General features: G+C 45.1%; 1 protein-coding gene across 10 annotated transcripts in view; it reads right to left on the bottom strand.

Annotated features, from left to right (window-relative positions):
* The window catches only part of dock3 (dedicator of cytokinesis 3), a 332,206-nt gene that overhangs the window by 179,330 nt on the left and 128,461 nt on the right, over positions 1–24,415 (bottom strand). For all 10 annotated transcript variants that reach the window (XM_064305961.1, XM_064305962.1, XM_064305963.1 and 7 more), the window contains exon 4: positions 11,880–11,935. In XM_064305961.1, the coding sequence (XP_064162031.1) occupies positions 11,880–11,935 (56 nt within the window). The remainder of the gene's footprint in view (positions 1–11,879; positions 11,936–24,415) is intronic.

The raw sequence follows: 24,415 nt of genomic DNA, 5'->3' as shown, positions 1-24,415 counted from the left end.
CATTAATAGCACCTTATGACTGTCATAATAGCACCTTATGACTGCATTAATAGCACCTTATGACTGCATTAATAGCACCTTATGACTGTATTAATAGCACCTTATGACTGTATTAATAGCACCTTATGACTGCATTAATAGCACCTTATGGCTGCATTAATAGCACCTTATGACTGCTAATAGCACCTTATGACCGCATTAATAGCACCTTATGACTGCATTAATAGCACCTTATGACTGCATTAATAGCACCTTATGACTGCATTAATAGCACCTTATGACTGCATTAATAGCACCTTATGACTGCATTAATAGCTCCTTATGACTGCATTAATAGCACCTTATGACTGCTAATAGCACCTTATGACTGCATAAATAGCACCTTATGGCTGCATTAATAGCACCTTATGGCTGCATTAATAGCACCTTATGACTGCATTAATAGCACCTTATGACTGACATAATAGCACCTTATCAGTGCCTTAATAGTGCCTTATGAATGCATTAATATTGCCTTGTGATGCACTGGTAATGCCCGTGTAATGTGTGTAAAATACATTACATCACAGGCCACATGCCATTAAAAAGAAAGCGGGGCTATATTACATTACACTCACTGGTCTCATTCTACACAGCAGTGACTTACGTTACAGTAAAATGGCTGATATAATCACTAAAAGGGCCGTACAGACTGCATAAAGCATCATAAAGCAGTCATAGTGCAGTCATAGGGCACAGGTCATATGTGGGGCTCATAGAATGTGTCACCGAACTGGCAGGGAAACGAATGCAAGCAAACTAAAATGAGCAGTGAGATCAGACATGTTTTCAGAGCACGGAAAATAACAGAGGAGTTCTGCAAGGAATTACATCACTGTACACATGGACTAGATTCCAGAATATGGATTTTCTAAACAACTGGATTTGTACTGGATTTGTACAACTGACAGAAAAACTTGTGTTCTTGCACGACAGTTATAAACTTTCTTCCCTTCAGAAAGATGTTCTGAACAATTTGTAAAAATCACCTCCCTGAAATACAGGGTTACACACAAAAAAAATTGCAGGCAGAGAGACAAGGCATTGTACTGAAGCCCCAAACAGATTAGGAGTATTGTTACCTCAAAGGGTGACAGTTGATATCAAAGCAAAGATCATCACTAGCTGCCAAGAAAGCTTTGTCACGGCTCTGTGTTTAATGCAGCACCACTTCAGCTCAATATCTGGCTGACAGAAGTGAAAAAGATTATGCCATTGAAGAATCTTCCCACTGGCCAATCAACTGCTGACTGGTCCCTGACTGTGCTGCTCCTGCTCCCTGGTCTTAACTCCAGGTGAGGGGTGTCAATCCCCTGTCCTGGAGGGCCACAGCATCTGCAGGTTTAACTCCAGTCCTGGAGGGCCGCAGTGTCTACAGGTTCAACTCCAGTCCTAGAGGGCCACAGTGCCTACAGGTTTAACTCCAGTCCTGGAGGGCCGCAGTGTCTGCAGGTTAAACTCCAGTCCTGGAGGGCTACAGTGCCTGCAGGTTCAACTCCAGTCCTAGAGGGCCACAGTGCCTACAGGTTTAACTCCAGTCCTGGAGGGCCACAGTGCCTACAGGTTTAACTCCAGTCCTGGAGGGCCGCAGTGTCTGAAGGAATTTGCACTTTCCTTTCAATCAGCAGCCAATTAAGAGCTTCAGAACAAGGTGTGTGGACTCTTTAGCCAATCACGGGCTGAAATGAAGCGCACGGGCAGCCAGCAGACACTGTGACCCTCAGTAATGGGAGCACTGCAGCGTGATGGTTAGGGACCCTGTGTTTGTCGGGTTTCCTTCCTTGCAGCGCAGTGCTGCAGTTGGTTTCCTAGAAGAAGGCACTTTACTTGAATCGCTTCAGAACAATGTTTATGAAGCTGTAAAGAATGGATTTTAAGAATTGTGCTCTTCACTATGGCTAAGGAGGCTTTCCACTGAAAGGCCCACCTCAGCTGCTGACGCAACACCATATTTCACTGAGTTTCTATGCCAGGGACCACCGTTTAATACTACCTTCTATAGTCAAGACACTTTACTTTAGACTCTTCAGACACTTCAGTGAAATCCCTGCAGATTACTGATTTTAAAAGAATTCATTCATTCAAATGAAGCGAAGAATTTTCAATTGAGAACAACAAAAAAAAACAGGCGTAACAAACTGAAGCAAAAGATTTTATGGTTATCCAATGAAACATGTTTTTAAGTGTGTGTTTGATCCAGGTGTGTTATTTTATCTCAACCTGCAAGTGGCATTCTGCTCTCACCAAGGGCAAATCACTCAGCGCACAAATCCAAGGACCGCAACTTGAGTGAAGTATTGGAGCGCACGTATTCGAGTGTAAAAATGAAGAACGCTACATTTTAGACAGTTTTCACACTCCTCGTCATTACACCTGTTCATTCAGCCATTCTTTGCTTTCTCTGTGGATCCAAATGGGTCACGATTCAGTCTGTTAAAGAATCAAGAGCCTGTTTATGTGACTTTTTTTAGCGACTCATCGGCACTAAGTGTGAAATGAAGTTCTTAATGCGCTCCTCTGGCTGGGGGAGTCTGGCGCGCTCCCCAACCTTCTCTCACACGGGAGCGAGGCCCTCAGGAGCAGAGTGCGCCCGTGCGCAGCTCGCCTGCGCAGACTGGCAGAGGCACGGGAGCGAGGCCCTCAGGAGCAGAGTGCGCCCGCGCACAGCTCGCCTGCGCAGACTGGCAGAGACACGGGAGCGAGGCCCTCAGGAGCAGAGTGCGCCCGTGCGCAGCTCGCCTGCGCAGACTGGCAGAGGCACGGGAGCGAGGCCCTCAGGAGCAGAGTGCGCCCGTGCGCAGCTCGCCTGGCCCGACTGGCAGAGGCACGGGAGCGAGGCCCTCAGGAGCAGAGTGCGCCCGTGCGCAGCTCGCCTGCGCAGACTGGCAGAGGCACGGGAGCGAGGCCCTCAGGAGCAGAGTGCGCCCGCGCGCAGCTCGCCTGCGCAGACTGGCAGAGACACAGGAGCGAGGCCCTCAGGAGCAGAGTGCGCCCGTGCGCAGCTCGCCTGCGCAGACTGGCAGACACACGGGAGCGAGGCCTTCAGGAGCAGAGTGCGCCCGCGCGCAGCTCGCCTGCGCAGACTGGCAGAGACACGGGAGCGAGGCCCTCAGGAGCAGAGTGCGCCCGTGCGCAGCTCGCCTGCGCAGACTGGCAGACACACGGGAGCGAGGCCCTCAGGAGCAGAGTGCGCCCGTGCGCAGCTCGCCTGCGCAGACTGGCAGAGACACAGGAGCGAGGCCTTCAGGAGCAGAATGCGCCCGTGCGCAGCTCGCCTGCGCAGACTGGCAGAGACACACTGCCTGTTCCACTCCCCAAACCCCTGATAAAAACACACTTCCCTGGCCAGGGCAACCTGGATCTCTCCAGCAAGAGGCCACCACACTCTCATCACCGAATGCGATCTCAGGATTCAGCAGCCATTATAAAAAGGGCCTCATTGTGACCCAGTGATACAAGAGACTTTTTTTGGCGTCTCCACCTCATAACTTCAAACCCTGGTCCTCACCCAAGCGTTCCACAGAGAAATGGCAGTTTAACTGTCTCTTCCAGCGTCTGCGCTAAATGGCTCTACTCCACTCTGAATCAGCTGATCAACAGTCGCTGTGCCTAGAAATGAAAATCACTCTTACAGGGACAGTACCCATTCTGCGGTTTTAAAAATACATAATTTCGGTTTTCAGTAGGCCTACATGTTTTCCATTGGAAGCTGCGCCACTTCTTCCACGCAGTGCAGTAGTGCCAGGTTGCATGTGCCACAGGAAACAGTTCCAACTGAAGATGAGATTAAATCTAATTTTTTAAAAAGAAAATCAGGTAATATGCACATTTACAACTTAATGTCACTGCTTTGCAGCTATTTAAGGTGTATTTTCTTGCCTTAAATTTGCCTAAACCCATCGATTCATTATAGAGCGAACAGATTGTTAGAATGTACTGCAAGAAACTTCTAAAATATCCTCAAATAACTATCTGCGCAAATCAAAAACATACACTAAACCTGAAACAATATTTTAAAACTCCAGAAAGTGAACTATCCATTTAGAATGACTGAACCAACTGAAGAAGACCAGAACAACACCTCAAAGATAAGATTTCAAGATTGTCTATCTCACACTGATAGATGTGTTCAGTAAGGTCTAGGAGCACTTGTTCAAGATTGTCTATCTCACAATGATAGATGTCTTCAGGAAGGTCTGAGTATGTGTTCAAGATTGTCTATCTCACACTGATAGATGTGTTCAGTAAGGTCTAGGAGCACTTGTTCAAGATTGTCTATCTCACAATGATAGATGTCTTCAGGAAGGTCTGAGTATGTGTTCAAGATTGTCTCTCACACTGATAGATGTGTTCAGTAAGGTCTGAGTATGTGTTCAAGATTGTCTATCTCACACTGATAGATGTGTTCAGTAAGGTCTGAGTATGTGTTCAAGGTATTTTATCTCACATTGATAGATGTGTTCAGTAAGGTCTAGGAGCATGTGTTCAAGATTGTCTCTCTCACACTGATAGATGTGTTCAGTAAGGTCTGAGTATGTGTTCAAGATTGTCTCTCTCACACTGATAGATGTGTTCAGTAAGGTCTGAGTATGTGTTCAAGATTGTCTCTCTCACACTGATAGATGTGTTCAGTAAGGTCTAGGAGCACCTGTTCAAGATTGTCTCTCACAATGATAGATGTCTTCAGGAAGGTCTGAGTATGTGTTCAAGATTGTCTATCTCACACTGATAGATGTGTTCAGTAAGGTCTGAGTATGTGTTCAAGGTATTTTATCTCACACTGATAGATGTGTTCAGTAAGGTCTAGGAGCACTTTTTCAAGATTGTCTATCTCACAATGATAGATGTGTTCAGTAAGGTCTAGGAGCACTTTTTCAAGATTGTCTATCTCACAATGATAGATGTGTTCAGTAAGACAATCTTGAACAAGTGCTCCTAGACCTTACTGAACACATCTATCATTGTGAGATAGACAATCTTGAACAAGTGCTCCTAGACCTATCTCACAATGATAGATGTGTTCAGTAAGGTCTGAGTATGTGTTCAAGATTGTCTCTCTCACACTGATAGATGTGTTCAGTAAGGTCTGAGTATGTGTTCAAGATTGTCTATCTCACACTGATAGATGTGTTCAGTAAGGTCTAGGAGCATGTGTTCAAGATTGTCTACCTCACAATGATAGATGTCTTCAGGAAGGTCTGAGTATGTGTTCAAGATTGTCTATCTCACACTGATAGATGTGTTCAGTAAGGTCTGAGTATGTATTCAAGGTATTTTATCTCACATTGATAGATGTGTTCAGTAAGGTCTAGGAGCATGTGTTCAAGATTGTCTATCTCACAATGATAGATGTCTTCAGGAAGGTCTGAGTATGTGTTCAAGATTGTCTATCTCACACTGATAGATGTGTTCAGTAAGGTCTGAGTATGTATTCAAGGTATTTTATCTCACAATGATAGATGTGTTCAGTAAGGTCTAGGAGCATGTGTTCAAGATTGCCTATCTCACAATGATAGATGTCTTCAGGAAGGTCTGAGTATGTGTTCAAGGTATTTTATCTCACATTGATAGATGTGTTCAGTAAGGTCTAGGAGCATGTGTTCAAGATTGTCTATCTCACAATGATAGATGTCTTCAGGAAGGTCTGAGTATGTGTTCAAGATTGTCTATCTCACACTGATAGATGTGTTCAGTAAGGTCTGAGTATGTGTTCAAGATTGTCTCTCTCACACTGATAGATGTGTTCAGTAAGGTCTGAGTATGTGTTCAAGATTGTCTATCTCACACTGATAGATGTGTTCAGTAAGGTCTGAGTATGTATTCAAGGTATTTTATCTCACAATGATAGATGTGTTCAGTAAGGTCTAGGAGCATGTGTTCAAGATTGTCTATCTCACAATGATAGATGTGTTCAGTAAGGTCTGAGTATGTGTTCAAGATTGTCTATCTCACACTGATAGATGTGTTCAGTAAGGTCTGAGTATGTGTTCAAGGTATTTTATCTCACATTGATAGATGTGTTCAGTAAGGTCTCGGAGCATGTGTTCAAGGTTATTTATCTCACACTGTTAAATGTGTTTAGTAAGGTCTTTGAGCACTTGGCCCTCTTTTTCCTGAATATCCTTCCCTTTCTCACCAGAACACAGGAAACAAGCGATACCTGCTTTCAAAGAAGTTAGGGATAAACGCTTGGGCCACTGACAGATTCTTGGACTCTTTATAACAGAGTTAAATATGCAGGAAGACTGCATGTCATACATCACTACTGAGAATGTAAACACGTGTTAAATTGTTTTTTTAAATAATAAATGCTTTATTACAGTGCAATAAAACATTTATTATAAAAGGCTTTGAAATTTGTACAACGATGTCTTGTCTAAACGTTTTAATGAAATTTAATGCAGTATATACAATCTGAAGACTGCAGTGCACTGTTTTTGTTGTCTAGTAAACCTATTGGCACAACACAAACATGAAATGCTACTTATTAGTTTGCGAAATGAAAAATTGCCACCACTGACGTGGAATGTTTTGTCAACCAATCCTGACACATTTTTTAAACTATCCATTATATATGATATTACAAATATATAAATGTGTTTTTCTTCATCAGTACTTTTTAATACCCTCTGTTTTTGTACAAAAAATGAGATAAGAAAATGAATAATAGATAAATCACAATAACTTTCAAAATTGAAATTAACATGAAGAAACTGTAAATATCTTGATGAAGGAATGACAAAATAGTTTCTGTCATCTTGCTATTTTAACAAGCAGAACACACTACTGTCTGTTAAAAAACACATGCGAGCCTTTCAACTTCAACTACAACTTCATTTTAAATTAAAACTGTAACAATTAAACTGTAAAAAGACCATAAGATGCTGTACAGGCTGTACAGTAAACAGCATCATTTCAGGAGAAGCCAGTGGACTGGAGCATGCAGTGGCCTGTTAAAGCACTGCTTCACAGAGCAGGGCCATCGCTATGGCCCGGTATCAAAAGCTAACCCTGACCATGAGGCCCTATGGGGAAGCGCTTGATTGGCTGTAGCATCACCAAGAGAAGGAAGGTTGGAGGTCATTGGTTCAGTGTGATCCATCTGGCCAATCGGGTGCCGGCTGCCTGTCTGCAGCCAGTGACTGACTGCGCACTGGGCACACCCCACTGACGCACCGGCTGCGCAGCTCAGCTGGAAGGAGGCCAGAGTGGCAGGATTCAGTCAGCATTGGTCTGAATCGTCTGAATCGCAACTGAAATTAGATTATTTTCCTGCTCAGAGACACCGTTTGGAAAATTGAGCTAAAACTAACCGGCCAAACGTAATTTGGGGAGAAAAGGCGCAATTCTGGGATTCACTGCAAGTCAAAGTGCAAATATTGGCAGAAACCCACACAGGAACTCAGCAGGATAAAAAAGCATCCAAGAGCAGCGTTTATGGATCTTGTTTGCGAGTCATTACACCTGTACACCTCCGTACATGCACTCTGTGTATGCGTCCGTGGACCTTTTTATGAATCCCGTACTCACGCAGTTTGTACGCATGTTGTGCATTGTGCAAATATTATACTGGGACGCTCGGAAATAAAGCTTTACGTTAAAAACTTTTCAGTATTTGGATGAATAAAGTAGTACAAATACTATTATTGACTCCAGATTTCAGTTTCTAAGGAGTCCTTTTTTCCAGTAGAAAACCATGGGACATAAAAAGAGATTAAAAAAAGAAACAACAAATTAGATTTTGCAATAACTGAGTGAACTCAGTTTGTCCAAATGGTAGGGCTGATCAGATTACATTTTTAGAATGTGAAACAATGTGACCCTGCACTGAAACACAGAAGTGACAGCACTAATCTCTGCTCTTCATATGTTTTAATCCCTGGATGAATGCCAGCATTTCTATTAATATCTACTGCAAAAATTATCCAAATGTATTTTTAGTAACAATTCAGTTTTTGGAGTGTTTTTGTGTGGAAATCTTAAATTCACACAAGAAATACCACCTTATTTTATTTGTCAAGTTCGAGTGGGGGGGGGGGGGACATTTTATGTTTTCCTGCTGACAACCTGCAGTAAATTGAAAATATGAAGCTGTTCTCACTGCGGATAACAACTGAGCCGTCAGTACTACAGCTGCCAAACGGTCAGTGTCAGGTACCTTCACTACAAAGCATACATATCAGCACATCTCACTTTCTGCTCCGTGCAAAATCAACTCTGAGATTGCATTTAACTCTATTAGTCTGCTTGTGGTCCCTTTTGGACTCGTAGACAATCTACAATTATAATTCAGTCATTTGGTAGAGATTTTTAGTAAAGCAAAAAAAGTGCATCTCACATACAATGCATACATGACAAGAGCAACCTGGGCTCATTCCCAACTCATCATATATGGACGTTAGGACAGAAGCCCTCAGCTTCACCATACTGACACAGAGTCCTGTGATGTCACCTCTGGATGTCCTAGGCATCCCACAGACTTCAATGGAAACCGTCTGTGTCTCACGTTGATGCCAAGGGTAGGGCTGGCGGACGTCCAGGCTTTCCAACGGAATGTCCGGCTTTCAAAATATTTGCACATGGTTTGTGGTCCCGACCAGTCAATTAGCACCCTCCATACCCCACCCCACCCCCCAGAAAAGGACCACAATGTAAATAAGCCTTTGGGCTTTATTGTGTTTTTATCCTTTTGATGATTTCTGTATCTGGGGCATCTCTGGCTAGAGGGGGCACTTGTATTTTAATGATCAATAAAGAATTTCAATCAATCAATCAACCAATCAATATAATGTCCGGTCAGAGTAACAAATGGAAGACATTCGTTAAAGTTAAAGTTTAAAATGCTCCCCCCGGTCCGACTGCTGCCAGCTTTCACAAATTAATTTTATGAAATCATTACTTTAATATTGCACTGTGATTTCGATTATGTTAAAATACGGCAAGGTGCACTATTCCCTTTTACCCTTGATGTCCATATAACATGTTTACCTTTGGGGTAAGCATAAGATGCTGAGGGTTTCTATTGAAGTCTATGGGGATGCCTAGGGCATCAGGAAGTGATGCCAAAGGACTCTTCTGCATCGGTATAGTGACGCCACGGGCTTCAGCCCAAATGGCAGTACGTGAGGAGCTGGGAATAACACCAGGCTGACAAGAGCTGGAGAGCAAAAGTTCAGAGCAAAAGTTCATCAAGGCCTCTGAGAGTAAGACAAAAAAGTGTTTTTAATATTAAAAAGAAAATTTTAGGTCTAGTCTGTAAAGGTGCCTCTTTAGACATTTGCTGAAAAGTGAACAGGAAAACAGATTCGTTCCAGGGCAGGAGAGCAACTGTTACATTTGATTTAACCCTGAATCAACTTTCATTTGACTTTGAGTGTACTGTGGCCTTTTAATAGTTACAGAACCGATAACTAAAGCATGTGTGTCACACTTCATACTTGCTGCATCGCTGCGAGTGGACTGCGCAGTCTGTTTGGAAGAGAACTCCCATAGTAACCAGACAGTACTTCCTATCAGGACGTGGATTGTGAAGGATGTTAACATTAATGAAATGTATTGAGACCGAGATTCTATCTTTTAAATTCCCCGTGAGGGACTTTCGGAGAAGAAAAGGATTGTAATTTCAATTAATTCGGGACTCTGTGCTTTTAATTTAATAAGGTTATGCAAATCAGGATGCTCCTATCTGCGATTAATCAGAATTTAAAAACAAAGCTTTCAAAACATTATGCAGATGCATATTAAATAGCTGTATTTTCAAACTTGGGAGTACATTGGAACAGTGCTGTGTCCCTTATTTAACAAATTAATCCTCTGCTGTTGATCTAAAGTGATAATTTAATCTCCATTAAAAGGCTTTTTTTCCACCAGGAACATACAAAAAAAGACCCTGAAAAACACGCTTTCACAAATGGACTACAACGGAATTCTCACACAAAGCCGCCATGGTTCTTTCACAAATGGACTACAACGGAACTCTCACACAAAGCCGTCAGGGTTCTGTCACAAACGACGAGCCGTTTGCCTGCGTCCTACTGCACACTCCTTACCGCCCACACTCCGTAATTTAGCACTTTATTTGGCTGGCACCAGGACAGAAGCTGTTGAGCTCATAATTACCACTACCCAAGAACCGCTCAATGTGTTTCAGCCAGTTGTCTTATTCCCATTGACACGAGGAGTCAATTTTGCTTTACTGTACAATTCAATTAACAAACAAATAACAATGTCAGTAATTCTTTTGGGATACAATCTAATGAAATTTTCTGTCAAACTGCAGCACTTTTCCCATTTGATGATTAATTAATAAGTACATTATTAAGTAAAAGATGAGAGGAGAAAAATAATAGCAATGAATTTAAATATTTATATAGCTGTCTACTATATAATTTTATACACTACATTTTAATAAAAATTATAATAATGTGCCATGATCATATTTCATTATATGGTAATACAGAGAATCTAATCATGAAGCTGTTGTCTTGGAAATGTTCACTTTCAGTGAAATATTTTTGAAAGAGTTTCTACAGTATGCAAATAGAAAACACACCTTAAGTGATTGTTTGTGTTTCACATTAATTTGTTTTTGCCATCCTTAGACATTGCCTAATTAAATAAACCATGAGGAAAATAATTCAACATGAAGTAATACCTCAAAAGCTCGATTGTCAGGGGGAAAAAAACATACCATACTGTTATCCACTTTAGTTTAGAGGAACAACAGATGCTGGCTTTGTATCATCACAAATAAAAAACATAGCCTAATGTTGTTCACTTCCTATCACAGTAATTCCATTTTAATTTAACACACTACGCTCCAGACGGTATACCAGCATAAGAGTGCCAGTGGATACCACGCTGCTAATGCTCGGTGCAACGCTGCAGTGAATCACCGTTTGCAAATTGGCTCTCGTGAGCCAACTCATTCATACCCGCAGGCAAATGCGGAACACACGCACTTCTAAACAGCGCATCTCCAAAATCCAAGGGATAAAGAAGTCTTGTTAGGCCTTCTGGTTCCCCGACTTGTCAGGGTAAACATAAGTATGCCTGCTTAATCTGTATAAAGGGGTAAGAGTATTTTAGATTAAACAGAAATATAAATTAAAAAAACACAGAACACTGATAACCCACAAGGGGTAATTGATGTTAAAGAAGAACAGCGTTCTACGCGTTGAAATAATTACCTTTTAACATTCCCTTCACCTTCCCGATAAGCAGACAGCCTTGGATAACTGTATTCACAACGTTATATTTCCACTTCAGGATATGGGAGAATATGGTTGGAAAATAGTTATATCCAGGGAGACATTAATATGCAGATTTGAAGAACTGGCATCGTTACGCTCTGTTATCTTTGTGGAAGAACTACCCTGGGCTAGCTCTCAACTGCACGGAAACACACGTGTGTGTGTGTGTGTGTGCGCGCGTTGGGGTTCAAACACACGGAACAGACTGAACAGACGTGGGGGAAGCTGCCGTTGGGGGACGAGACGGAGCGCGCTGACAGTTTGGCCAGCCCACGCTCGTCCGAGCCGTCCCTCCGGTCTGGCTATCGCGCCTCTGTGCTCGTCTCTGAGCCGCTCTATGGCTCTGCGATCTGGACGACGGTAAATCCCGATTCAGATGTAAATAAGCAGCACTTAGAGGCGGCAGACGGAAGACAGAATCCATCACGTGGGAAAGGGACACCCGGAGGTGAAACCAGAGCACGCAGACAGCAGAGAACGAGTAACAGGAAAGAAGATTAATGAATAAATGATATGCCAGAACCTCTCCTTCTCACTTTCATCCTGGAATAAAAAAGCGCTTGTCGTAATTCAGTAAGAGGTACTTACCCTCTGTTGGTCACAATCGCCTTCTTCAAGTGAACATAGCTAGCTGGGAAGATGCCCTGTGAAAGAAACGAAGAAGAACATCAGAACCTCACATTTTCCATACTGAGAATTACAGCACGGCTAGGGAATTTAGCAACGTCACAGTGGGCATTCCAAGAAGTCACGCCAAGATGCGTAATTCAGAACCATCTTTTCACGGTTCAAAACGCAGCACTGTCATGGTGCTGCACTAGTGTGGTACGGGGATTCGAACTGCCAGGGACCAGAAGCAACTACTTCCAAGTACTTTGGAATTTAGTAATATACAAATGTTGATTCATAAATGACATATTTCTGAGTTAGAGATAAAATTAATCCGTTTTATAAGAGTGTGGTTTACATGTCTATAATATTATTGTTATCTGGTACGCTGATACATGTTGGACATAGATCAATGCCATATTGCGTCCTGTTTTAAAGATGCTTCCATGTATATAGCCAAGTGCATTAAACAGACGCTGCAGTGTGCCGGTAGAGATTGTCCGATAAATGTACAGTATCTCATGTTATCCAGTTTTATCACGCCACATTGATTTAGCAGAGACTCTCTCCCAGAGTGCCTTGCAGTGTTGCTGAGCATACGGGCATTACCCAGATTTACAGTAGAAATGACACCGGACCTGGCCAGCTACGTTCTCAGAAAAACCAGCGTGCCTGTACCCCCGGATGGCTTTCTTGCCTGCTCCAGTCGCGCGCATATTTATTTCACCGTTCTCTTTTGGTGGCCCGTCCTGTACAGCGCACTGGAACCATAAACCAGGGCCATAACACAGGAGCTGGGCGCTTTCCGTTAGCAGTATGCTAACGGGCTTTCCGTTAGCAGTACGCTAACGGTACTCAGCCTCAGTGTGTTTGTTTCTGTTAGCAGCACGCTAACGGTACTCAGCCTCAGTGTGTTTGTTTCTGTTAGCAGCACGCTAACGGTACTCAGCCTCAGAGTGTTTGTTTCCGTTAGCAGTACGCTAACGGTACTCAGCCTCAGTGTGTTTGTTTCCGTTAGCAGTACGCTAACGGTACTCAGCCTCAGTGTGTTTGTTTCTGTTAGCAGTACGCTAACGGTACTCAGCCTCAGTGTGTTTGTTTCTGTTAGCAGTATGCTAACGGTACTCAGCCTCAGTGTGTTTGTTTCTGTTAGCAGCACGCTAATGGTACTCAGCCTCAGTGCGTGTGTAGTGGGTTCAGAGGGCTGAGGACGGCTCTGGGAGGTGGATGTTAAGCGGTGTGTGTCTCCATTACGCATGGCCTTGAGATCAGTGCGTAGGCACAGCTCCTGTTTTACACCAGCACTTAAAGACCAAAGGGAAAGGTTGGCGGGCATCGAGGCTGGAGATAAAAACAGGGACAAACACAAACTCGTGTGTATGAATAAATATGGCGCACAGATATAAAAACTTTATGAATAAAACTTTATTATTTCATAAAACTGCAGTAAAAACCTAATAAAACAATGCTATAAACAAATGGCTTTGCCAAAAAAAATAAGTTTTGTGCCAGCAAACAGATTGATCAGCCTGTTACAGCAAAAGCATTTCCCCCACAGTCCACCAGCCAGTTGTCAAATTCACAAGCCTTTTCTTTTTTTCTTTGCAGGAAACCTTTGTTCAGGACTATCAAGATTAAGCCACTTATCTATCAAATAATGAATCTGTAGTTTTAGTGCTATTAGATGCAACAATGCAAATTTACATCCTTCTTTTTTTGCTGGCATAAAAAAGGTTCAATAAGTCATTAGTTTGCACAGATCTGATCACTCAGAGCGCTGGTGGATGGTGGACACCAGAGGGCGATATAGAAATACAATGGCTTCCTATGAGAGGACGTTTACACATGATGAGGTCCTGGCAGAAGGCGATGGTGGCGGTAGGATAGCGGGTTTTATAGTGCTGTGTGTAGAAGGTCGTGCACATTTCTCCTTTTTAAAAACGCATCAGCAGCCAGCGAATCATTTTAATCGCGCTCGGCATCACGGTCGGCCGAGGAACATCGGTACTGGTGCATCTCTGCAGAATTACACGCAGATTAGACCCATTACAACTCCGAAGAAGAAAAGCATATAACCATAAAACACCATCAGTCAGACCCATAAAAATATCATAACCGGAATTAGTGCAAAAGGAGGAGTGTTCCGAGGGGGCGGCGGGTGTGGGGGGATGGGATGAGGATGAATGGGGGGTGGGAGAGAAAGCACAGCGTGGTGGGGGGGGGGGTTGAGTTATATCATCCTTGCATTAACCTTCTCATGGCCTTTTCAGTCACTAGGGGGCTACTTCACAAAGCAGGATTACTGAGTGAGCTGGATAACTGCATTGCATGAAATCCAGAACTGCTCTTTTTACTTCAGTCCATGTTCCAGATCAGGGAGGGTCCTGGGTCCTCAGCGCAGTTATCCAGCTAACTCAGTAATCCTGCTCTGTGATACAGGGTTTTACTCAGCACAGTTATCCAGCTAACTCCGTAATCCTGCTCTGTGATACAGGGTTTTACTCAGCACAGTTACCCAGCTAACTCAGTAAACCTGCTCTGTGAAACAGGGTTTTACTCAGCACAGTTACCCAGCTAACTCAGTAATCCTGCTCTGTGATACAGGGTTTTACTCAGCACAGTTATCCAGCTAACTCTGTAATCCTGCTCTGTGATACAGGGTTTTACTCAGCACAGTTATCCAGCTAACTCAGTAATCCTGCTCTGTGATACAGGGTTTTACTCAGCACAGTTATCCAGCTAACTCAGTAATCCTGCTCTGTGATACAGGGTTTTACTCAGCACAGTTATCCAGCTAACTCAGTAATCCTGCTCAGTGATACAGGGTTTTACTCAGTGCAGTCATCCAGCTAACTCAGTAATCCTGCTCTGTGATACAGGGTTTTACTCAGTGCAGTTATCAGCTAACTCAGTAATCCTGCTTTGTGAAACAGGCTTTACTCAGCACAGTTATCCAGCTAATCAGTAATCCTGCTCTGTGATACAGGTTTACTCAGCACAGTTATCCAGCTAATCAGTAATCCTGCTCTGTGATACAGGGTTTTATCAGCACAGTTACCCTAACTCAGTAATCCTGCTCTGTGATACAGGGTTTTACTCAGCACAGTTATCCAGCTAACTCAGTAAACCTGCTCTGTGATACAGGGTTTTACTCAGCACAGTTACCCAGCTAACTCAGTAACCCTGCTCTGTGAAACAGGGCCCAGGTCTTCAGCATCAGAAGACGGTCAATGTTTAACCAGCAGGGGGCAGTAGAGATGGGCTTCCTGACTGGAACTCATGAGGAAGAAGGGTTACTGAGGTGGGGATTACTCTAAGCGGCCGTGAGATAAACCTGTTTTGGGGACCCCTGGTCACACAATTTATTTTACCATGAATGTTAGGGGCTATTTTTTTCTGACATTTGTGATTTTTAAATTGGCCACATTTCCACAGGTTTCTAAAATCAGATTAATAAATGCTCTCTAGGTACCCAGGATACTAAATATTCACATACATTTTTTTATTAATCCATTTGCTCAGCAGAAGCCTTGTTCAGGGTCTGCTGTGTTGGTTGCTTTTTGACATATATTACCCTCCCATACTTCTGTATGTTTGCTTTGGTAATTCAAGTTGAGCATCTTTTCCATATCCACAGCTAGCGCATGAATCTCAGTGTGTGGTCCAGACCCGGTCTCATAAAGTTTATTCAGCAGTACTGCCTGGTGAAGGGAGAGATACAGTCATCCCTGTAATGGGGCTTAATCTTTCCTCTCATTACACGCAGCCCCATTAAAACACCCTGACTATTAAACGCGTCCACCACGTGTGCAGCAAGCCCATCACAATGAGAGCAGCGTCCTGCTCCCATCCCCCGGTGGTTCAGCTGCATGGTAAATGCTCCCTGGGGTTTAGACACGAGAGTGGACTGCGGGCAGTGCTGGCCTGAAATGAACTCATAGGGCTGGCATTCAGCCAGTGGACCCCAGTGACTCTGGATGTCTTATTTAAGTTGAGGTTTAACCTGTAGCATCACAGAGATGACTGACAGGAGAATGGTTAGGTTTGTGTGGATTTCTCATGGATGGACCTGCAATGTGCGAGGACACACACACACACACACACACACACACACACACACATTTACTTCCATTTATTTTCTTCAGTAAAGTACCCTTGAGTGGAAACTCTATCAACATGGAAATTTCGCCCAAATTGGTTTCTTCCAGCATGCAGAACAGCACCAAACAACCTTATAGTTAATTATTAATAATCATCTACAGAGGTTCCCACAGTGGTCACGATAAGAGTATGAGTTCGTGATCTGCAATACAAACACAGATTACCCGCATATATGGAGCACCCTAGAGCGGAAGTGCTGATCTCGGATCAGTTTGTCTTTTAGCTCATAATGGAGAAGGGCAGGATATGGCCGGGGAGGACTGATCCTAGGTCAGCCCTCTGTGGCTCTGCTGTAGCACGCGATGGTGAAGCCTCGTAATCTGCCGTCTGTTCCTCAGCCCGAGGCCAGAAAAACTCCCAGAGGCCCTCACACCAGCTCAGCTAAACCACGCACATCCGGTTGTGCTGGCATAAAGATCTTAAAATCCTACGTTTGAACATACCAGCACTAAGACCCCAAAAATTAATTTTTATCCTCTGTAACCTCATGAACCAAATTGTTACACCACTTTGCAGAAACATATACGGTAAGGGGCATTCAATAAAATAATATTTTGGAAACTTTGTTTTTGTCAACAAAGACACACATAGCCTAGTATTTACTTTTTATTGCCAGGTATCAGGAGGATATGCTAAACTATATTTTAATGAAGGGGTGAATTAAATGAACTATATTTGCTCATTAAGTTGGTTGTGGTGACAGAAAGTCTGGGAATCTCTGCTCTACAGCGAGACTTTGAGGGTAGGCCTCCACCTGGGCTAATATTTTCTTTACTTTAACGCACACAGGAAAATGTCTGCTTTGTCCAATCAAAAGGAAAAACAAAAATAATAACTATCAGGCCCCGGAGGACTCATTCCAGTTAATCCCAGCAAATTTTACAACTGACCCCTCAAACAGCCAGCGAGACACCGTGCGATCTGCATTACGTTACCTCATTCAGCGGAGCTCACGCCAGGCTTTTTTCTCTAACTAGCGCGTAAACGCGTCTATCACAGCACGCCGATCTTACAGACCATACCACCGATTCACCACATACGCCCCAGAGCGAGATTCCAACCGCCCGTCTCCACACATAAATAAATAACTCCACCACACGGCTGTACCGTGCGTTCCATTTTCCGGAATCTTGACTTCCGGAATGATCCATTCGCACGCCAGAGTGCGCCTTCCTTTCGAGAGCTCTTCAGCGGTTTGTTCTGTTAACGGGTCGGAGCTCCGAGGCTTTCCACGCCGTGTAACACAGAGAGTCAGACCAAACATGAGGGAACAGGCTCAGCACAGCGGCTCTGGGTCCGCGCAAGCATCGACTGCATGAATAAAAGCCGCTTTTTAAATGATTCATTTGCTCAGCTTGCATTCAGACAGAATTACTCAGCTAACGTTCCTTGTGTATTATTACAGGGCAAAGTCTGTTGTAGGTTCAACCGCGGTACCCCCTCATGGGCTCTGAACCTAGAACCGTCTGGTTTGCAAGCTCAATTCCCAGTTTCACACCTTAGACATACAACCACTACACTGGTTCTCTTCCGTCTTTGAGTTAGAGAATGTGGGAAATAAAATGGTCCTAGCTAACTGGTCTAGCAGAACTGGGTCAAAACTCAAAAACTCAAAAACTGTTTAAATGCTGAAAACACTTTTGCAGATCCCTGAGAATGTTCTACAAACACATTGACTACTGACTAAATTGAATAAAACACACAATCATATCATATAGAAGTCAAACTCTGTTGTAATTATTGGTGATTGGTGGAATTTTTTTTTTTTTTTCTAGAAATTGTCAGACATCTGATAATATTTTGCTGGGGTCTGAAGGGCTAAAGTAACTATTTGACCCCGGTCTCAAATCTACAAATAAGGGCATGAAACGAGCATTATTACCTGGAACTAGCCTAGCGTACCACAGGCTAAGCCTGAGGCACTACAGCAGTGATGATGCCACTGTACAGAGCTGCTGTAGCCTTCCCTAATCCCTCCCTGCCTAAAGGACAAAATACACAGACACATACACACACCTCTCTCTCTGCTCACTTCCCTTCCCTGTGCACAGAAGGATGCCTGATACTTCCACAATGTGGAGTTCTCCCGCTAAGGGCGGGCGAGGGTCCTAAATCTCACCAGGTTTATAGAGAGAGGGAGGGAGAAGGAGGGAGAGAGAGCGAGAGAAAGAGAGAGAGCAAGAGAAAAAGAGAGAGAGAGAGAGAGAGAGAGAGAGAGAGAGCGAGAGAGAGCCCTGAAGGTCTATAACACTTGTCAAGGGGAGGACACAGCAGAGGTTCAGGTGTGCAGTGGAGCGTTTGACACGGCTGTCCAAAGCACTTCCTCTAAGTCCAACTTGTTATTCTGCACGCCGATCTGCCCCAGAAGAGCCAAGTACATGGAAAAAACCACAGAAGGAGATAATGAACACATTTCCTGTCTTCTCATTGCTGTCTTACAGGCTCTGGGGCATGAGGGCCAAATATGAAAGTACCTCAGAGTCTTTGACCTAAATGTCCAACTGTGGGGGAAAAAGCTGTTTCTTGTTCCTGTCACTTCCCAACGCACTGAATGTATTTGATAGTTACAATACAACCACATGTAGTTCATATTAGTATTACTAAATTGCTGGTTTTCAGCAGTTTAAAGGACAATGGGCCACTAAAAAATGGAATAAGCCAAAACTCTGAAAATTAAAAATGAGTTCAGTACTGGAAGTTATGTGAAATATAATCCTGCCGAAGAGGAGAGGATCAGGTCTGGAATACTGCTGCTTCACGTCGGCACTGAGGAACAGGACAGGCATTATGTGTGTCCAATGAAACTGAAAATGAATTGCTCTTCGTTTTGTACTGTCCTCTGTATCATGATCTGAGATTGCGTTTGTTTAAGAAGATCAACAGTGAAAGTTTTGATGATTTTTGATGGAAGGTTCTGAAATAATGAAAGGCCTGTGAGAGAAGGAAGCATTTGCCTTTGTGGATTTTCTAGATAAAGCATGGACACTAAGAAAGCACATGTTGTGTAGGTACCTATGGGGTCCTGTTTGTTGCATTAAGTTTGTATTATTATGGTATATGACCAGGAAGTCTTTGTGTCTTATATATTATTATAATCTGGTGTTATGTAATCCCATTTGAGATGAACCACTTAGGTGGTATGACACAAGAATTAAATAAAACTGATTGATTGATTGATTCATTCATTCATTCATTTATTCATTCACTTATTGATTCCCATCCATAAAAACCACATGCTTTAATGACTGCATTGTGTACATATATACTATAGTATATATATGCAATGCAGTATAGAAAGTACTGTAACAGCGACACAGTCTTTGTTGTTCTGGCTCTGTACTACAGCACACTGGACAACAATGAAAGAATGAATATTAAGCTAAAGTGTAGACTGTCAGCCTTAATTTGAAGGTATTTTCATCCACATCAAGGGGAACGGTGTAGGAATCACACCCTTTATATGCATAGTTCCCCCACTTCATCACAGCTTTATGTCCTAACCAAGTACCCTGCTGCTCAAACTGTTCTCTTTGACAGGAATCCATCCTTGACACTGTTCGCCCGCTGCTGCTCTCATTGGAAAGGCTTGCAGCTCACAGCTGTGTCACAGCTCCCGATTCTGCATTCCAGAGCTACACTCCCCATCTAATGAGACCAGTCGTTATTGGCTGGCCAGCTGTAACACAGGTCTTTATTGGTGGGCCAGCTCTAACAGAAGAGACCATGAAACAGTCTCTCAGCCCACACCATCAAACGCTTAATACACCATTTTAAACACAAAATGAACCTCCAACTCTCCTGTTCATTTTGCATCTATTTGCTTAACTGCATGATGTACTGTTGTCCATTGAGATTTTATTTGCTTAAATGTAATAAAAATAACAATGTAAATTTCTTTCCCGTCGTATATATGTTTTTTATGTTTGTATAGTAAATTTCCTTAGATTATAAATCCGTATTTATGATGTTTTGGGCATTAAAATTGGGTTCATGACCACAATAATGAAAGAGCTTGGAATCAGAGAGCTCTAACTGTAGCTAATATAGTTTTCAGATATCAAACAGGAGTGCTATATCATAGGATTGTTTTGTGTTGCATCAGTGTTGGTTTTTTGGATGTTTAAAACCACAAGATGTTGCGGAAGTTTAATCTGTTGAAGACCATGCCCAGAACTCACTCAACATTGCACTCAATAATGGCGAGGTCTCCCTATGGCAATCAAGGACAGAGAATACTGTACTTCAAATCAGAGCGGGACAGAGAAGTGTAAGTCCAATCAGAAAGGGACAGAGAAGTGTAAGTCCAATCAGAAAGGGACAGAGAAGTATAGGCCCAATCAGGGACATGCATCACACACACAACTCTGATCCCTTCCTGAATCAGCTTGCATACTTTAATAATACTGTCTTACATCCTCCATCTCAGACTCTGACTAAATTGCATAGTACCCGAGTCTAACGCAACAAATCATTCTTACCAGCGTTTGAGACTAAGAAAGACAGAGATTTGCCAAAACGTCACATTTATATCAAGTGCTGAACCAAAACCAAGAGCCCGTAATCCTCCATATCTCTCCGACACAACCGTTCTGGCCTGGGGAAGATGCTCACTCAGCAGCCGAAGGTCAGGCGGGTCCAGAACGTCACACGCACATCAACTTTTGACTGACTGAACTGCATTCTGCTAAAAGCTGCCATCCTGTCCTCTTGAGCAGATCCACTGCTACTGGGCGCCCTTGAGACAGCGCTCAATGTTTGTGCCCAGAGGAGCGAGGTATCAAAGCTCAGAGACACAGCAGGCCGCTGACAGGCCCACGAGGGATCAGTCTCCTCAGTGACAGCTTCCCCTTCCAGACACTGCTCCCAAAGGCCAGGCCACACACACCAACTGAGACCCAAAGGCTGCTGTGGATGCTGAATGTGTAGCCTAAACGAAATAGAAAAAATGCAGCTGATGCTAAAGATGATATAAAGACCCAGTTGTTAACTAGAGATACGTCCAGTCAGAGATTGCTCGTTATGATGATGCTATATAGACTTAAAGACCCAGAGGTTGTTAAAAACATAGCAGATATGTTCTCAGTCAGAGGATTTTGCTGCTGTTCACCTGGATGAGTGCTATATTAGACGTTAGCCCTGGGGAACAATACATTAGCCCTGAGGAGTGATAAGTTAGCCCTGGGGACCTATACGTTAGCCCTGGGGGGCGATACGTTAGACCTGGGGAACGATACGTTAGCCCTGGAGAGCGATACGTTAGCCCTGGAGAGCGATACGTTAGCCCTGGGGAGCGAGACGTTAGCCCTGGGGAGCGAGACGTTAGCACTGGGGAGCGATACGTTAGCCCTGGGGAGCGATACGTTAGCCCTGGGGAGCGATACGTTAGCCCTGGGGGGCGATACGTTAGCCCTGGGGAGCGATACGTTAGCACTGGGGAGCGATACGTTAGCCCTGGGGAGCGATACGTTAGCCCTGGGGAGCGATACGTTAGCCCTGGGGGGCGATACGTTAGCCATAGGGAGCGATACGTTAGCCCTGAGCGAGCGATACGTTAGCCCTGGGGAGTGATACGTTAGCACTGGGGAGCGATACGTTAGTCCTGAGTGAGCGATACGTTAGCCTGGGGAGTGATACGTTAGCCTAGGGATGATATGTTAGCCCTGGGAGGATACGTTAGCCTGGGGGGCGATACGTTAGACCTGGGGAACGATACGTTAGCCTGGAGGACGGATACGTTAGCCCTGGGGAGCGATACGTTAGCCCTGGGGAGCGATGACGTTAGCACTGGGGAGCGATACGTTAGCACTGGGGAGCGATACGTTAGCCCTGGGGAGCGATACGTTAGCCCTGGGGGGCGATACGTTAGCACTGGGGAGCGATACGTTAGCACTGGGGAGCGATACGTTAGCCCTGGGGAGCGATACGTTAGCCCTGAGTGAGCGATACGTTAGCCCTGGGGAGTGATACGTTAGCACTGGGGAGCGATACGTTAGTCCTGAGTGAGCGATACGTTAGCCCTGGGGAGTGATACGTTAGCCCTGAGTGAGCGATATGTTAGCCCTGGGGAGTGATACGTTAGCACTGGGGAGCGATACGTTAGTCCTGAGTGAGCGATACGTTAGCCCTGGGGAGTGATACGTTAGCCCTAGGGAGTGATATGTTAGCCCTGGGGAGTGATACGTTAGCACTGGGGGGCGATACGTTAGACCTGGGGAACGATACGTTAGCCCTGGAGAGCGATACGTTAGCCCTGGGGAGCGATACGTTAGCCCTGGGGAGCGATACGTTAGCACTGGGGAGCGATACGTTAGCCCTGGGGAGCGATACGTTAGCCCTGGGGAGCGATACGTTAGCCCTGGGGAGCGATACGTTAGCACTGGGGAGCGATACGTTAACACTGGAGAGAGATACGTTAGCCTGGGGGCGATACGTTAGCACTGGGGAGCGATACGTTAGCCCTGAGTGAGCGATACGTTAGCCCTGGGGAGCGATACGTTAGCCCTGGGGAGTGATACGTTAACACTGGAGAGAGATACGTTAGCCCTGGGGGGCGATACGTTAGCACTGGGGAGCGATACGTTAGCCCTGAGTGAGCGATACGTTAGCCCTGGGGAGTGATACGTTAGCACTGGGGAGCGATACGTTAGCCCTGAGTGAGCGATACGTTAGCCCTGGGGAGCGATACGTTAGCCCTGAGTGAGTGATACGTTAGCCCTGGGGAGTGATACGTTAGCCCTGGGGAGTGATACGTTAGCCCTGAGTGAGCGATACGTTAGCTCTGCGGAGCGACACGTTAGCCCTGGGGGGCGATACGTTAGCCCTGAGGAGCGACACGTTAGCCCTGGGGAGCGATACGTTAGCCCTGAGGAGCGATACGTTAGCCCTGGGGAGCGATACGTTAGCTCTGCGGAGCGATACGTTAGCCCTGGGGAGCGATACGTTAGCCCTTCGAAGTGATACGTTAGCCCTGGGGAGTGATACGTTAGCCCTGGGGAGTGATACGTTAGCCCTGGGGGGCGATACGTTAGCCCTGGGGAGCGATACGTTAGCCCTGGGGAGCGAGACATTAGCCCTGAGTGAGCGATACGTTAGCCCTGGGGAGTGATACGTTAGCCCTGGGGGGCGATACGTTAGCCCTGGGGAGCGATACGTTAGCCCTGGGGAGCGATACGTTAGCCCTGAGGAGCGATACGTTAGCCCTGAGTGAGCGATACGTTAGCCCTGGGGAGCGATACGTTAGCCCTGGGGAGCGATACGTTAGCCCTGAGGAGCGATACGTTAGCCCTATGGAGCGAGACGTTAGCCCTGAGTGAGCGATACGTTAGCCCTGGGGAGCGATACATTAGCCCTGAGGAGCGATACGTTAGCACTGCGAAGCGATACGTTAGCCCTGAGTGAGCGATACGTTAGCCCTGGGGAGTGATACGTTAGCCCTGGAGAGCGATACGTTAGCCCTGAGTGAGCGATACGTTAGCCCTGGGGAGTGATACGTTAGCCCTGGAGAGCGATATGTTAGCCCTGGGGAGCGATATGTTAGCCCTGGAGAGCGATACGTTAGCCCTGGGGAGCGATACGTTAGCCCTGAGTGAGCGATACGTTAGCCCTGAGTGAGCGATACGTTAGCCCTGAGTGAGCGATACGTTAGCCCTGGGGAGTGATACGTTAGCCCTGGGGGGCGATACGTTAGCCCTGGGGAGCGATACGTTAGCCCTGGGGAGTGATACGTTAGCCCTGAGTGAGCGATACGTTAGCACTGGGGAGTGATACGTTAGCCCTGAGTGAGCGATACGTTAGCCCTGGGGAGCGATACGTTAGCCCTGGGGAGCGATACGTTAACACTGGGGAGCGATACGTTAGCCCTGGGGAGCGATACGTTAGCCCTGGGGAGCGATACGTTAGCCCTGAGTGAGCGATACGTTAGCCCTGGGGAGCGATACGTTAGCCCTGAGTGAGTGATACGTTAGCCCTGGGGAGCGATACGTTAGCACTGGGGAGCGATACGTTAACACTGGGGAGCGATACGTTAGCCCTGGGGAGCGATACGTTAGCCCTGGGGAGCGATACGTTAGCCCTGGGGAGCGATACGTTAGCCCTGAGTGAGCGATACGTTAGCCCTGGAGAGCGATACGTTAGCTCTATGACATTCAGGAGAGTGGCAGAGATGGCTCAGCGGGCAGTCATGAGAACGACCAGGTGGGTTATACAACAGCCAAGGGGTTGGGAAGCCAAAAAATAAAAGAAATTAAAATGACACATCCGCTTTCGTCCTCCTTTGGCGAACGCTCCCCTGGGCAACTTAGTCTCTATTCTGAAGGGACAATAACTGGCATTTGTTGTGGTATCCTAGTGGTTAG

The sequence above is a fragment of the Anguilla rostrata genome, chromosome 13, assembly GCF_018555375.3.
Source record: "Anguilla rostrata isolate EN2019 chromosome 13, ASM1855537v3, whole genome shotgun sequence".
NCBI lineage: Eukaryota > Metazoa > Chordata > Actinopteri > Anguilliformes > Anguillidae > Anguilla > Anguilla rostrata.
This window is presented reverse-complemented; position numbering and strand designations above follow the sequence as displayed.